Source organism: Juglans regia, chromosome 1, assembly GCF_001411555.2.
Source record: "Juglans regia cultivar Chandler chromosome 1, Walnut 2.0, whole genome shotgun sequence".
Taxonomy (NCBI): Eukaryota; Viridiplantae; Streptophyta; class Magnoliopsida; order Fagales; family Juglandaceae; genus Juglans; species Juglans regia.
Genome location: NC_049901.1, coordinates 11,189,832 through 11,202,887, shown reverse-complemented (window position 1 = coordinate 11,202,887; position 13,056 = coordinate 11,189,832). Strand labels below are relative to the sequence as shown.

The 13,056-nt window shown below is 34.1% G+C and overlaps 2 protein-coding genes across 2 annotated transcripts; one reads left to right on the top strand and one right to left on the bottom strand.

Annotated features, from left to right (window-relative positions):
* Positions 1–255: 255 nt before the first annotated feature.
* On the top strand, positions 256–4,412 carry LOC108996336 (amino-acid permease BAT1 homolog). Its single transcript, XM_018972182.2, has 8 exons — positions 256–323; positions 452–548; positions 739–921; positions 1,480–1,599; positions 1,704–1,895; positions 3,018–3,323; positions 3,499–3,681; positions 3,830–4,412. Exons 1-8 carry the CDS (start codon positions 256–258, stop codon positions 4,319–4,321), a joined length of 1,641 nt encoding a protein of 546 aa, XP_018827727.2. The 3' UTR covers positions 4,322–4,412.
* On the bottom strand, positions 4,328–9,284 carry LOC108996335 (lipase-like PAD4). The gene is made up of 4 exons (XM_018972181.2): positions 9,107–9,284; positions 8,673–9,006; positions 5,772–6,476; positions 4,328–5,324 (listed from the first exon to the last, which is right to left on the bottom strand). Exons 1-4 carry the CDS (start codon positions 9,124–9,126, stop codon positions 4,509–4,511), a joined length of 1,875 nt encoding a protein of 624 aa, XP_018827726.1. The 5' UTR covers positions 9,127–9,284; the 3' UTR covers positions 4,328–4,508.
* Between the last annotated feature and the right edge of the window lie 3,772 nt (positions 9,285–13,056).

The following is a 13,056-nucleotide window of genomic DNA, read 5'->3' as shown; positions in this document are numbered from 1 at the left end:
TCTGAACATTATACTATTATTATATTTTTATTTTATTAAATATGATGTGGTATATTTATTATTATTAAATGTTTATTTATTATATATTTTTTTATTATTTAATAATAATAAATATATTTTATTTTATTTAATATAATTAAAATAAAATGAAAATGTAAGGTGTAAGGTGTAGTATTATTTATATAAAAATGATGAGCAGAATTTAATTCATAGGAAATGGGAACCTATTATGGAGTTTCTTGGACGGAACAAATAATGACATTTCAAAGATTGCAACAGGTTTTGACTGGCACGCATCCTAACCACAATCAGAATATACAAAGGTTTTATAGTTGGAGAGTCAACAATCTCTCCTCCTTTTCTGACTTATTCTCTAATGATCCAATTCCATAACACGTTTCCAGTTTCATGTTCGAACTCATTTACCAAGTGATATCGTTCATTTCTTGAGGTACGACCAGCTGGAAATGTCGCAAATCCCAGACATGGATTCCGGGGAGAAGCGGCTCAATGAGCTGGGTTACAAGCAAGAACTCAGAAGAGAAATGGTGATTCTTTGTTCGATATTTCTTGCTACTCTGTTTTTGGTTTCTCTCGAGTCTCCACAATGTTCTTGTATCATCGTATATATTTTTTTCTTTCTCGTTGTTTGATTATATAAAATCATCTACTTTTTCTTGCTGATGGCGCTTGTTTTTTTTTTTTTTCAATTTTCCTTTCTCGTTTAATTTGATGCAGACTTTGTTCAAAACACTTGCAATATCGTTTTCGACGATGACCCTTTTTACAGGGATTACTCCACTGTTTGGTTCAAGCCTTCAATATGCAGGTCCAGCAAGTCTTGTGTGGGGTTGGGTGGTAGTATCGTTCTTCACCTGGTTTGTTGGATTTGCGATGGCTGAGATCTGTTCCTCTTTCCCGGTTTGTACCTTTCCATCTTCCCATGTTTTTTCTTATTGTTAATAATAATACTATCGATCCTCTTTGTGATCCAGTTTTTCCAATATTGAGCATTTTACACTGGAGTTCTGAAAACCATGCAAGTCCTAAGAACATGACCTGGTTTCGACTAAAACCTGCAGAGAAGTTAAATAGCTTTCCTCTCTTCATTACAAGAGAATAGCTGTCCAAGATATGATCTTTACTGAGCGAAAAATAACCATTTTCATTTTATTACACTGGCTGCTGGCTAGCATTTTACAAGAAACGTGCTTATGTAATAGAACTGAAGAGTGGTGATCCATTTTCAGAGCCCCAAACAACTTATGAAAGTTTTACCTTGTCTCTGAAAATAATGATAGCAATTAAACCAGTACTTCTTTCCTGGCTCGTTAATATCTCAACCTAATATGATAATATCTATCCTGGTCCCAATCACCATCACACATAGAGGCAACTATTTCCTTGCTAAGGGCTTTGAAATTTGAATGCTTCTTGCTGAGATTTTGTAAGTGACTCTCTTGCTTGTATATTAAACAGACTACTGGTTCTCTTTACTTCTGGGCTGCTCATTTAGCTGGTCCAAAATGGGGTCCATTTGCATCGTGGTGTTGTGCTTGGCTCGAGACAATAGGGCTCATTGCAGGCATAGGCACACAGGTACTTTCTTATCATTATTTTATGGAATTCATTTTTTATTATTCTTATTATTGTTATGATAAACTGCAATCAGATTTTAACTTTATTTTTTAACTTCCTGGAAGGCTTATGCAGGATCACAAACACTGCAGAGTATCATTTTATTATGCACTGGAACAAATAAGGATGGGGGATATCTTGCTCCAAAATGGTTGTTCTTATGCATGTACATAGGCCTGACTATCATTTGGGCATTTCTCAACACTTTTGCATTAGAAGTGATTGCCTTCATCGACATAATCTCAATATGGTGGCAGGTATACAATCTAGATAGGCTTGCTTGTATGCCTGTTATTGTCTTTTTCATGAGTGCAATGTCATAAAATCCCGTTCACATCAACAGCTTCCAAATGCTTGTTCCTTTCCTCCCTTTTTCCTAACAACCCAAATGGACCATTACATATACTCCTTTGCCTACTTTTTTATGGTGTAATATTGTAGTAGTAATTTAAGTTTTGAGGAGATGAATCAAATTGAGAAGCAATTATGTTATTGTCTTTTTCATGGGTGCAATGTTATAAAATCCCGTTCACATCAACAGCTTCCAAATGCTTGTTCCTTTCCTCCCTTTTTCCTAACAACCCAAATGGACCATTACATATACTCCTTTGCCTACTTTTTGATGGTGTAATATTGTAGTAGTAATTTTTAAGTTTTGTAGGAGATGAATCAAATTGAGAAGCAATTATGTGAAATTCTGTCTGCAATGCATGAAAACAATACAGTAATTGGAATTTTAATAAAAATCATTCCATTTTATCACACAGCAGTTAAGCTGAATATAATCAAAGTGGAAAAATGGCCATAAGCCAAAGTGATAAGGCACTTAAAAGTTTGTGTAGGGAGAATACTATAATTTTCTTATCTTCTTTTTCATATTAAAAAGTTTCAGCAATTAGTGATGATTCTTAGTTGTAACGTATACCAGTCATCAACTGATCAATCAGGGCCTGTTGCAGTGGTCTATATATGTAGAACACATCCTCAGTCCTTTGGTTGGCACTTTAAGACTCTCTCTGTTTGGTTTTTGAAGATGGGAGGGAAAGGAATCTTTTGAGTTATCTGGAAGGGGAATAGTTTTAAGTTTCTAATTTTTTTTCTAGGATTTTATTTTCAAACTGTCTTCAATGTGGCAAAGTTAAGCATTACTAATGTATGGAGTTATAAATGAGAAACTCTAGTCTTATAGATCGTTCCTTTCAGTACCCCTACAAAGGAATCATATGAAATTTAAAATGAGATCATAAGAATTCTTAAACAAAGAGATGCAAACAAGCCTTACCTCCTGAACCTAGTCTTTTGAGCTCTATATCAGCTCTTGGATTAAAGTAATCTGTCAAAAATATATTCCTGGTTTTAACTAGAATCCTCTTTTACAGGTTATTGGAGGATCAATTATAGTCATAATGCTTCCCTTGGTAGCACTGACTACACAATCTGCCTCATATGTGTTCACACATTTTGAAACAGCACCTGAATTGACTGGAATATCAAGCAAACCTTATGCAGTTGTTCTATCTTTTCTCGTCAGTCAGTACTCACTCTATGGATATGATGCCGCAGCTCATCTAACTGAAGAAACCAAAGGTGCAGACAAGAATGGTCCTATTGCAATTCTGACTAGCATTGGGATCATTTCTGTATTTGGATGGGCATACATTTTGGCCCTTATGTTCAGCATTCAGGTATATGTTATGATGAGCAATTTTCTTCTTCGATTTCAGTAGCAAAATATTCTAACTTGTGATACGACTAACAGTGACCCCTCACACAGAGTGTATTTTTAAGTGATATTTCATTTTTCCGTAATAAATATCAGGGTATTGTCTAACATGATATGCTTTGCAAATTTTCACTCAGGATTTTAGCTACTTGTATGATCCAAGCAACGAGACTGCTGGAACATTCGTGCCGGCTCAAATACTCTATGATGCATTCTATGGGAGATATCATAGTGGTACTGGAGCTATCATTTTACTATTTATCATATGGGGTTCATTCTTCTTCGGTGGGCTTTCCATCACTACCAGTGCTGCCAGAGTTGTAAGTCGCTAACATTTTCTTGCTTTACTATTATGTGCATCAGGAAGGGTGGGGTCTTAGGGGAATGAGGGTTCATTGTCTTGGTTAAGCCGTGTGTGTGTGTGTGTGTTTGTGTTTACACCATTGCACTAAACCGTGACATTTTCAGGTATATGCTCTATCAAGAGATAAAGGAATTCCCTTCTCATCCATATGGAGAAAAGTGCACCCTAAGCATAAAGTTCCTTCAAATGCTGTGTGGCTCTGTGCAGCCATCTGCAGTCTTCTTGGACTCCCAATCTTAAAAGTCAATGTCGTCTTCACTGCCATTACATCTATATGTACGATTGGCTGGGTTGGGGGTTATGCAGTTCCAATCTTCGCAAGAATGGTTATGGCAGAAAAGAATTTCAAACCCGGGCCATTTTACCTGGGCAAAGCTAGTAGGCCAATTTGCTTGGTTGCCTTTTTGTGGATCTGTTATACCTGTTCAGTCTTTCTCTTGCCAACTTACTACCCAATTACTTGGAATACTTTCAACTATGCACCAGTGGCATTGGGTGTAGGTTTGGGTCTAATAATGATTTGGTGGATGTTGGATGCAAGAAACTGGTTTAAGGGACCTGTTAGGAATATTGATGGCCCGAATGGGAAGGTTTGACTTCTGTCAAATGTTGGACTTTTTTCGGTCCCGGGAACTTATTGTTATCTTTTTTACATGTTTCTAATCACATTTTGTTTATTTGTCCAAAAATAGAATTACCACTTTTCTGGAATACCAATGTATAAGATTTTGCAACCAAATAAACGCAAGTCGTTTACAGAAGATATAATAATAAACCATTGTTTCAAAATGCACTAGAAGGGCCATGGAGTATAGACTGGGGAGATAGCACCTTTGATTTCAGTGCTCTGTATTCCACCATCCACAAACTATAGCTTGAATTCTCTGCCAGAACGTCTACAGAGACCTGCTTACTCTCCACCAACTCTCTTGCATACGTTTCAAATGCCTCAATATTCTCCCACAAGAAAGAAGCTTTTCTCTTATCGCTTTCACTTTTAACATTCTCAAGCCACTCCCTTGCTTCCTCCACCCTCGCCCAAAAGCATGAATCTTGAGTCAAGCCCGCGAATTTGCTCCTCTCCGTGTTTACACCCGCACCAGAATTTCTCTCTTTCTCGCTCCACCACCTATCAAAAATCTCGTACCTCCTCTCCCTTCCATGCTTCAAGTAATGGCCCTGGTCAAGATGCCTACGTTTCCCATAGTATTCTGCAATATCCATAGGCTCGACTAGGAGTTTGTAGGAATGGGAAGCATTGACCCATTTGGATCGCCGATTAAAATCATGAGGAAGTTGGTTGGTATCCAGCATAGAGATAACATCGTCCCAGAACTTGGAAAGCTTGATCCGGTTCAAGTTTACCCTGGGCTCCCTTTTTGAGTTTGATATTGATCCCCACTGCTTGAAGCAATCGTAGTACCCCATTTTATCTTCAGACTTGTCGCAAAATGCTTTATACCATTCTATCTCAGCCCTGTAAGGTGCATATTTTGATAAGCGAATAGCCAGCTCCGCACTCTTCAGGTACGGTGTGCGATCCATCCGCCTCGGCCTAGCTATCTTTAGGCAGTCCTTAGCAGGTCCGGCAACTGATTGCTATAGGTAAAATAAGGCAGAAAATAGTTAAGTACACTCACCTCATTGCAGACGTGATCCTGTTGAGCTCTATAAAAGGAATAATGATATGTACAAACACGAAATGTACAATGTGCATTTGGGGCTTGTCCCTGTCATTGCACCTATGAAAATGCTGGAGATTCTTGTGGTATTGAGAAAGTGATTAGGCCTTTTGAGCTAAAGTGAAAATTAAAGCTACAGGCCCGTGTCATAGTTTGGGATGTTTTCCCTTTGATTGTATTTTAGTGAATGAAAAACTTTCATATATTTTCAAAAAATTTGAGATATATTTTGTATCGAATTTTGTGGCAATGGATAAGCAAAACCAACTCCTGGCTATCTATCCCGAATTGGGATTGATAAAGCTATATATTTTGCTGTTTCTCAAAACAAAGCTACTGAATTGGGATTGATAGAATGCAATACCTCTATCCCTAAGGAGTGCAACGCCAAAGCAACCCCTGCTTCATAGCTTGACTCAGGAAGATCCGCTTGCATGAAGCCTCTCTGGTTCATGAACTGCACAGAAGCTTTTCCAACATAATCTCCGTAGTTGAGATGATCCTCAATACTACTACTCGGAGTACTATTCATAAGCATCAAATGCATCATCTTGGTAACAGAAACAGCCTTATCCACACAAATTGCTCCCTCCTCGGAACAAAACAAGTAGCTTCCCAAGGGCCAGAACAAACTCGTCTCTTCTCCTGCCTGGGCTAACACTCCCAGATGAAACAAGACAAAGCGAAAGAGCTCAGCTTTATCTTCGTTGCGCAATTGGGCAGGCTCGCCAAAGTGGGGAGGAGTCATCATGGACAAGTGCCAATATTGCAGAAGGAAATGCAGGAGAGGAGTGAGGGATGCTAGAGGAGCAAACAGCAGTCTCGGCATGATGTCGTGCTTTGAGACTACGTGACAGAAGTTGCCACCCCATCTTTCTCGCAGGATGGCTCGGGAAAGGGAACCATTGCCAAGCAATGGAGAGCCAAATGTAATGCATAGAACTGTTAAAGGAGAGGACACAGATTGGAGGTGGGAGAGGAGCCAGAGAGTGCAGAGAGATGCAGTTGTTCCTCCCATGGAATGGCCTGTCACGATAATTGACTTGCTTTTCTCCCTTACTGCCGAAATCTGGTTACATATAATTAGTTTGTTATTTTTAAGCATCAATAATCATGCAGAAACTATATATGAAAGATCAATGGAACTACTTTGTGGAATATAGTAATTCTCATGTTAAAGAAATTGATGATAATATATATATATATATATATAAATTGAATTAAGCAATAATAGGTATTCAAATTGCATGACGACTTGACTTGGTCCAAAGATGTGCGCAGGTGGTTATCAAAACTGATCAAGTGGGTATTTAATATTTTCTTATTCCCATAATTTCCTAGTCCGGTGTTGAAAATAAAAATAAAAAAAACAACACAATTAAAATTAATTACTTTCTATGAGCGGACCAGACAATTAGGGTAATCCACAAAATACTGATCACGACAACCAAACACTGCTTACTATTATAATTTATATATATCATAATTCCTTCCTTTGTTGTTAGTGCTGAAGTCTATGTTGTCTTCATTGGACCCTGACCAAAAATTAAAATTGGACTTCTCATCCGGCCCACAACTTTGAACATATATATATATATATATATACGTAGACAATAATGATTTGAAGACTCTAAATTCACCTTGAGATTTTAGAGAGCGACCCGGGGGAGACCCTTGATTAAAAGTTTGAGCCTTTTAATTTTGTCCGAATTTAATATTTTTTTTTTTTATAAAGAGATCCATATATTTGTATTTCTTTTATTTGACGCTCGAATTTGACCCACCAACTATATTAAGGTCCAGTTTAGATGCAGAAACACTCTCAATCTATCTCATATTATCTTATCATTATAATAATTTCAAATTTTCACATAAAATATGATAAACAATTCAACTTTTTCAAATCTTAAAATAATAATAATAATAATAATAATAAATAATATTCTAATAATATTTTATTCAACTCATCTAAAATTATTTCAGTTCATCTCATCTCATCTCACTATCCAAACCGGCTTATATATTAGACAACATATTTGGTTCCAATTGAGCTTTACTTCCCAACTACAATTCAAATCATGAGCCAAATTAATGATCAGTCCTATTGAATGATAGTTTCGAATCAGGGTCTTTTTAATTTTAATTTTATATCTATTTTATAAAGAGATTTGTGGGCGAGGTGAACTTAGGGATCGAGGCTTCATTAACTAACTTTTTAATATAATTACCACTAACTACTTAATCCCCTTTTCACACACTTTACAGAATTTGGAACCGACGTGGTTCTAGCAAATCAAGTGATGATCATAAATCAACCATGTAGATGATCATGTCAAGTCCTGATCAACACTAACTTGCAAATAGAATTTTTCGGATTGTTTAACTTAGCTTAAATTAAAATTCCGGTTGGAGTAACCTAAGTAATTATAATATAATTAATAGCTGATGATCACATGATCAGCGCATTAATTATATATATTAACCTGTCTAATCCGTAATTGATGACTACAAATTAACAAGTCGTTCCTCTAATTAATTAATTGATCATTGAATATTGTGATGGCATCACTCAAAAACTTAATTTTCTTCCATGATCAGCCACCCAAAACCGACTTAATTATCTAGGACTAGGAGTGCTTAATTATTCTGGTTAAATTAAACTTCTCTGCAAGTTCCTAAAAAAATTAGCAAGACTCTGATCGAACAACATCGTGCATGTGACAAAAAGTATAATACAAATCTTAACTATTATTTTCATTAATTAATTTATGTTATCACATCATCATTATAATTTATTATATGCTAAAGTAAATATTACCAAGATATATATATATATATATATATATATGATCATAATTAAGTGCGGTGATGATCTCGATGTATAATTATAATTAAATCCCAGTACGTCAAATTAATCTCAAATATTTAATTAGAAAAAGTATGAATTATTTAGGATTTCATGAGTAGTAGTGGAATACTAGCTGGGAATTAATCTGATTTTTAAAATATGAAATGTCGTCTTAATTATAGCCATTGGCAGCATGTTTAATGCTCGAAAAAAGTTGAAAATTAACAAAGAGTTAAAGCTAGCTAGCTAGGACTCAATCTATTAGTTTTTAATTAAGGCCAACGCTCGTTAATTAACGAACTGATGATCATCAATTTAGAGTACTCAAATCATGATCAAACCATGCAAACAACTGATCAGAATTAATTAGGCAATAACCGATGCTAATTTCCCTTTTTAAGTCTGAAAGAAACTAACCTGGTCTTTGAAACTTGGAGAATTATGCATAGAAAGAAAGATTTGCAGCATCCCTGCATGCACCATGACTGGTTCCTGGCCTCCATTGTGGCGGTGCAGTTGAGAGAACATGGTCCCGTTGCCAGCGCTCTCCAATGGCACCAAGTTTCTCCAGCTGGGTTCCGAGCTTCCAGGCAACTGGATGCCGGAAAAAGCAATAAACCCTACATCTCCCACTTGCTCCGTTACAAAACTGCCTGGCGCAGTGGTGTTGGCGATGCTGCATAGCCTCCATGACTCCGGTAGCAATGGCGTGGAGGCCAAGAAAGTAGCCAGGACCTCGCTGGTCTCGAACCTGCAGACATGGTTGGTTAATTTCAGCCAGGGAATAATATTATAATTAAGTTTTCAAGAGCAAGTTTCTTGTTCAAATTAATGCCGATCGAGTAACTTACGATGAAGCTTCGGCATCCATGGATGTCTTCTTCTTGATCTTTCTTATGTTTCAAAGCTTTGGAGTCGAACTATGACCAATGAGAAAGAAAACCGAGTCCGGAGTTTGAATTTGAAATGGCAATGGGGTCTTAAGAAAGATAGAAAGCAGGCTTTTGTTGCGGCTGGGATTGATTTTCTTTCTTGTTCTTATTGGGTGGCACTATACCTACCGATAATTTTTTTTAATTATTTAAAAAATATTCATAATATCAATAAAAAAATATTTTATTAAGAAAAAGTGTTGGCATCGTTATAGGAACCATACTAGCATTTTCCTTTCTTAATATATGAATTCAATATTGATTTATGATGACCCATATAAGCTAGCTAGTACTCCCCGCTTGGACTTTGAAATGCCGCGTGAGCAGACACAGAGAGTGATCGTATTCGTGGGTCAATAATAAACACAAAGATTATTTGGTCCTTTACCACTATATATCAATATCAGTTGTACTATATATATGGACCCGCGCATGGGATGACACGGTTACGTTTTACACGGGATTTGAATATTTAATGTGAGCAAATCAATCATGTTTTTAGACTTTCTCACAATGCATGACCAATAAAGATTTTCAAGTTGAATCAAAAAAAAAAATAAAGATTTTCAAGTGCCATGCATGTCGATAAACAAATACATGAATACGTGGAATTTAAGAAATCAATTATTCTATATAAAATGATAATCAATTGAAATAAACCTTATTCTAACACCCAAAAAGAAAAAGTAACGACACGTACAATGACATAAGATGTGTGAAATCCACCCTTTTTATGTGGTTAGGCCTAGTTTGTTTTTAAATATAATATGAGATGAGTTTAAAATTAAAAAGTTAAATAAAATATTATTAAAATATATTTTTTAATATTATTTTTATTTTAAAATTTTAAAAAATTAAATTATTTATTTTATTTTATATAAAAATTAAAAAAAATTATAATAATAATATGAGAAATTTTTAAAATTTAAAATTTTAATCTTAAAAATAAATCAGACCTAAATCTACTTTTTATTTAATTGACCGGTATCTAATATAGTCGAAATGAAAATTCGTTTTTTCACACATCAGACATTGCTGACGTGGTGGAAGCTGGCGTACACTCCAGGGCTAACCTGATGAAAATGACGTGCATTAGAGCAGGTTTGGGAGGTGAGATGAGAATTTTATATTTTATTTTAAAATTTAAAATATTATATTTTAATAATATTATTATTTTAGAATTTGAAAAATGTGTATTAGGATTTGAAAAAGTTGAATTATTTATTATATTTTGTATGAAGATTTGAAAAATGTATAATGATGAGATGAGAATTTTATGTTTTGTCTTATGTTCCAAACCTGCCCTAGTAATGAGCAATGCTACTAATCATCCCAACTTTCATTATCCTCTCATTATCTTATGATGTGTCATTAGATGATTAGAGATTATTTATTATATTTTACTTATAAACCTATCATTTAATGCCACATCATGGGATGATAGGAGGATAATAGAAGTTAGGATGATGAATAGATTTTTTCAAAAGTAATATTGTTGAGTGTGGTAAAGATTGTGTAGTAAAATTTATATATATATATATATATATATATATATATTGTTTCTCCATGAATCAAAGGGCTAGTTTTTCTTACCTTAAATGCGAGGTCCATTCAATATGAAAAATTTTATTCATAAATCTCATATATCACACACTATTTTTTTTGTGATTTTTTTAATTTTTTTTCTCTTATCAAATATGTTGTATATGAATGATGAGTAGAAGAATTAAATTGTTTTAAAAAGAATAAAATTAAAAAATAAACTTTAAAAGATTAAAGAAAAATTATAGTATGTAGTGTGTAGACTTGTGAATAGTAATGTTCCTTCAATATATATAAGGCATGGGATACAGTGATAGGGTTTGAATAACAACTGAATCCTTTGGTTTAAGTTGGGCACTAGGCGAGAGAAAAATCCAGACCTTTATGCGGAGAGATTCGGAAAGCGACCATATCCATGAGTTTGTCCCTCGGTCAGACAAGTGGGCTTTGTTGGGCCTTGAGCCGCACGGGGTTGTCCCACTAGCGAGGGAGGATTTTTTCCCTTCCACGTCCCATCTCGCCTGCAATTGTATTCACGCGTCTCTATCCTTTTACGTGTTCGCATACGTGTTTCATTTGTGGCTACACAACTTAATTTGAGCAATCTCCTTTATTAAAGAGTCGTCAAACGCCGTCTGTTTCTAATTTGCATGTTTTTGAACCTTCCTTCGCCTAGAAAATATTGATCTGACTTCGGTTTGAGTCTTTGGCATTTCTTGAGAAAATTCTAGAAAAAACATTATTAAAAAAACATTTATTTAATATCAATTATTAATTTATTTACGACAAAAATAATTATTTAAAAAATAAATCTATTCTAAACGTATTTTTTTATGTTTTTCTTTAAATGTATTTTTTCAAACAATGCAGAACGTAATTTGAATTTTAAAAATATTGTCAATAGACAAAAATACTCATACAACTTTAAGATAATTATAACTTTCAATCTTTTAATGATACGGTCATAATCTTTAAAAATTCAAATAATCATCGTTTCTATATCAGAAATCACTTTTTTAATTTGTTTCTAAACAAATGTAATCTGTTTGAAAGTACTTTAAATATGATTACTAAATAGGAAATAACTTTTTAATAGTATAATTTTTTACTTAAGTTATAAATAATAAATCTTAAAACTACAATTCCTAATATGCATTAAGAGTTCTATAGTCACAAGAGATTTTATTGAGGCTTCGTTTGGTTTCAAAAATCCTCTCAACTCATCTCAATTCATCATTACAACTTTTTCAAATCTCAACATAAAATATAATAAACAATTCAATTTTTTCAAATCCTAAAATAATAATAATATTAAAAAATAATATTCTAACAATATTTTATCATCTCAACTAAACTAAACTCAACTCACTTCAACATCCAAACACAACCTGAACCTTCACCTTCCAACACTTGCAAAACAAATGGACCCAACAGAATAGAGAGTGGCCTCGACTAAGCCCAATGGCCAACTCGAAGAACGAGATCCGAGAATAAAACGGATTCGTCAATTCGTGAGATTTGGGCGCGCATCTAGGCTTTATTTGAACTATTTTATATATAATATTATATATTATACATAAAAATTATATATAATATAAAAAATTATAATATATATGAACTGGTCCAGTTCGATTCGGTTCGATTCGATCTGATTTTAAAAAAACAAATCGAAACCGAACCGATTTTGAACGGTTTAAAAAAAAATAAAACTGGTACTGGACAGAACCAAACTCGGTATCGGATCAAACCCACCGGTTCAGTCCAATCTGATCCGATTTATCTATTCATCAATTTTTTTTTTTTTACGCTTCTAGTTTTGAGGGTGTGATTCGAACTCCTACCACCATTCAATACCACTTGACCTGAATTATTATAAACATTCCTTAATTTATCTCTAATATTCATAATAAATATATATATACTATTTTGAAAATATTTTCATTGTTTAACACTAAAATTCGTACAACGGGGTACATTATATTATGACAAATACAAGTTCCTCTACAATTTTATAACTCAACATTTTTTACAATTTAGATAAAGATGCGCACGATCTATGATCTCCACGACATTGAAGGTATGTTTGAGATTGCGTTAAGAGTTTTAAAAAACATTTAAATAAGTTTAAAGATTATTTAATAAAAAAATTAAGTTGCTTGAGTGTTTTATATTTTAAAGTACTTTTTAATCTATAAATTTGAGGAAAAGTATCATATCGATGCGGTTCCTTAAATCTACTTTTTCAGATAATTCGGAATGTAGTTTAAATTTTAAAAAAATTATCAATTGACAAAAATACCTATACAACTTTTAAATAATTACAACTT

Bases quoted from the DNA above. Each gene is read 5' to 3' on its own strand.
- LOC108996336 (XM_018972182.2), top strand. From the start codon at position 256: ATGACATTTCAAAGATTGCAACAGGTTTTGACTGGCACGCATCCTAAC. The intron at 922-1,479 runs GTTTGTACCTTT...TATATTAAACAG, and splicing joins AGATCTGTTCCTCTTTCCCG to ACTACTGGTTCTCTTTACTT. The intron at 3,682-3,829 runs GTAAGTCGCTAA...TGACATTTTCAG, and splicing joins CTACCAGTGCTGCCAGAGTT to GTATATGCTCTATCAAGAGA.
- LOC108996335 (XM_018972181.2), bottom strand. From the start codon at position 9,126: ATGGATGCCGAAGCTTCATC. The intron at 9,007-9,106 runs GTAAGTTACTCG...CCATGTCTGCAG, and splicing joins ATGGATGCCGAAGCTTCATC to GTTCGAGACCAGCGAGGTCC. The intron at 6,477-8,672 runs GTTAGTTTCTTT...ATATGTAACCAG, and splicing joins CTCCAAGTTTCAAAGACCAG to ATTTCGGCAGTAAGGGAGAA.